General features: G+C 34.1%; 1 protein-coding gene across 1 annotated transcript in view; it reads left to right on the top strand.

The window, feature by feature from the left end:
* LOC106876449 (cytochrome P450 2B2) overlaps nucleotides 1-3,351 on the top strand; it is an 11,592-nt gene that overhangs the window by 2,723 nt on the left and 5,518 nt on the right. The window contains exons 2-4 of the mRNA XM_052971998.1: nucleotides 82-307; nucleotides 1,260-1,386; nucleotides 2,324-2,480. Coding sequence (XP_052827958.1) covers nucleotides 82-307; nucleotides 1,260-1,386; nucleotides 2,324-2,480 — 510 coding nt within the window. The remainder of the gene's footprint in view (nucleotides 1-81; nucleotides 308-1,259; nucleotides 1,387-2,323; nucleotides 2,481-3,351) is intronic.

Here is a 3,351-nt window from a genome sequence, read left to right as displayed (position 1 = left end):
TATATATATAAGTTTTCAAATGAAAAGAATGAAAACATCTTCAAAGTTGTTTTTTCTTTTGTGCTTTCACTATTGTTTCAGGTATTTTCTTTAACACTGGAAAAGAATGGAAGGACTTGAAAAAGTTTATTTACGCAACATTCCGGGATTTAGGAATGGGTAAGAGAAAACTAGAAGACCAAATATATTTGGAAACCCAGAGATTAAGCAAAGTTTTTCAATCTCACAATGGCAAACCGTTTTCCTTAGGCGACCCGTTGGCATACTTCTCGTTGAGTATTGTATATGATATAATATTTGGTGAAAGGTTAGTAGCATTCAATATATGTAAACAATATATGTAATAAACTTCATATATATGTAATAAACATGTGTGTATATCCTTATGAATACAGTAATCCCTCGCCATATTGCAGTTCACCTATTGTGCACTCAGTACATCGCGGATTTTTCTGACTAATATATGTAAATTTATATCGCGGACTTCTCAGTATATCGCGGGTTTCCGCAGCCGATAGGTATTTATATTTTTTTAGATTTTAATTATTTCTGTGGGAGGTTTTGTAACGTAACACCCACGATAGTCGAGGGAATTATTGCATATGGATGGATGGTTCTCCCTCTGTTTCGGCAATAAACATTCTGAATATTTGTATACAACTGAATTTACGGTAGATCTTCAATAGTCTGTCTTGAAATATGTTGAACATTGTTCCACATAATTTTGTGTTATTATACCGCCAATCTCAGTGTTAAATAGTGGCTAGCCATTGCTTTCAGTTGAAGTAAACCTTTTGCAAATTATGCTACTGAGACATCATATGATAGTAAAAAGATAAAGCTTCTTCCACTAGTCACCATATATAGATTTTTTTTCCTTAGGAATGTCCTTAAGTCTCTACACCACCACTAACCAGTATTACAATACTTCGACACATGCATACCTCTATAAGCATATATACATCACTCTAACACACAAATCACTTACCTTTTATTTCCGCTTACAGACACAAATGCATTCTTAAACTTGCATCTACACACTCACTCCTATATCACTTCTGAATTCCTCCCCAAAACAGTAATTCTACCTACTTTTTCCCATTTTGCCAGACCCCACAATCACTTTCTCTTTTTCTCAGTCCTCCTATATAGTTCTTTCCTTCATCCGCCGAAGGTCTGATGTTCGAAATGGTGCGACATTTTCTCTTTCTATTAAAGTATTATGCTACTAATATATATTGTATGTTTTGCAATTGAAGGATCAGATTTGGTGAACTTGAGTTTCAGGAAATTGTTGAAAACTTAAGATTCTTCTTCAAGAATAGTAGTGCATTTATACCAGAGAATTTCTTTCCATTCCTGAGATTTTTCCGATGGAATTCTCCCGTAAGTATAAACGTTTCATATTGAAATCTGAATATTATTGAATCATGATTTGAACCCAGAAAATATAGGTTCGCCAAACCCCAAATTTTGTCATAGTCTTATGGTGACTATTCAATGATTTAGGAGAAAATTGTCGGATCGAGATGATACCTGAATTTGCTTTACACGTCATAAAATTCTTTCCCATTGAAACGCTTTCGATGTCAAAATTTTTCTCAGTTATGTTGATTTAACTTTTCATTTTTACAACTCTCCTCCATGCTAAAGTTTTTATTTATATTTGATACTGATTTCAAATTTTGGCACAAGACCAGCAAGTTCGGGGAAAGAAATGAATCGATTACGTTGTCTCCAGTATTCAACTGGTACTTATTTTATCGACCACGAAAGAACGAAAGGCAAAGTCGACCTCAGCCACATTTAAATGTCAAGACAGACGAAATGGTGTTAAGCATTTTGCCTGGTTCACTTACAACTCTGCCAGCTCGCTGCCATCTATTATAGTTTGATATTGCTTAATAGAATAACAGTAATTCCCTTAGACATTACGGCCAATGAAGTTGGACCTACAATGAAGACAACATTAACACTTGCCTGTAATACACTCAGATGCAATTGTATTCATATAATTCATAATTCATATGTTCTAATATTTCCACAGAGCAATTGCTGTTAAGAGCAAACATTTTAAATTACAGTTAAAGATAGTTCTGTGTGTAATTAATATTGTCTTTTAGAAATGTTGCATACAATTTATGTTAATTAAAGTGTATAGCTGATTGATTTGGTTTAGCATAACAATTACGTTTATTTTATTGTCTACAAAAAGAGGAAATTCGATTCCAGTGTAGAACGTTGATTACTGTAGATGAAAACAAAATACTATAAAACGCTTAGTTGGGCTCATAGGCCACCGATGCTAATTTTTTCACTATAGATTGAACAAATTGTCAAGAACGACAAAAAGATCCGAAGCTACATAAAAAAGAAAATCCGTGAACATAAGGAAACCTACAATGGTGACTACATAAGAGATTTTGTTGACGTATACTTACTCACACTTGAGAAGGAACCAAACAATGAATCTTTATCTGGTGAGTTACACGAACTGTTATGTTTCTCTTGTTTCGTTCAAGATATTATATATAAATTTTGAAAATAATACATAAAAAGAGAATATTTCATAAATGTTATAAAGAACATTACACATTGTTACACAAAAATCATATTACAATCATACCTACTTCTAAAATAAAAAAAAGAAAGAAATACAGGCATGACGGTGTGCTAAGAAACTTGCTTTCCAACCATTCGGTTCCGGGTTCAGTCCCACTGCGTGGAACACTGGGCCAGTGTGTACTACTATAGCCTCGGGCCGACCAAAGCCTTGTGAATGGATTTGGCAGACCGAAACTGAAAGGAGCCCATCATATATATATATATATATATATATATATATATATATATATATATATATATATATATATATATGTATGTATATGCTTGTGTGCTTTTATTCTTTTAATTGTTCCAGTCATTCGATTGCAGTCATGCTGGAGCACTACCTTTAGTCGAATAAATCGACTCCAGGACTTATTCTTTGTACGCCTAATACTTATTCTATCGGTCTGATTTACCGAACCGCTAATTTACGGGGATGTAAAAACAACAACATCGTTTGTCAAGCGATGGTGGGGGCCAAACATAGACACACACGCATATCTATCTATCTATCTATCTATCTATCTATCTATCTATCTATCTATCTATCACGGGCTTCTTTCAGTTTCCATCTACCAAATCCACTCACAAGGCTTTGGTCGGCCCGAGGCTACAGTAGGAAACACCGGCCCAAGGTGCTACGCAGTGGAACTGAATGCAGAAGTGTGTGGTTGAGAAGCAAGCTTCTTGCCATACAGCCATGCCTATATATATATATATATATATATATATATATATATATAT

This window comes from Octopus bimaculoides, chromosome 11, assembly GCF_001194135.2.
Source record: "Octopus bimaculoides isolate UCB-OBI-ISO-001 chromosome 11, ASM119413v2, whole genome shotgun sequence".
Lineage (NCBI taxonomy): Eukaryota > Metazoa > Mollusca > Cephalopoda > Octopoda > Octopodidae > Octopus > Octopus bimaculoides.
The sequence above is the reverse complement of the archived record's forward strand: the minus strand, read 5'-3'. Positions and strand labels throughout refer to the sequence as shown.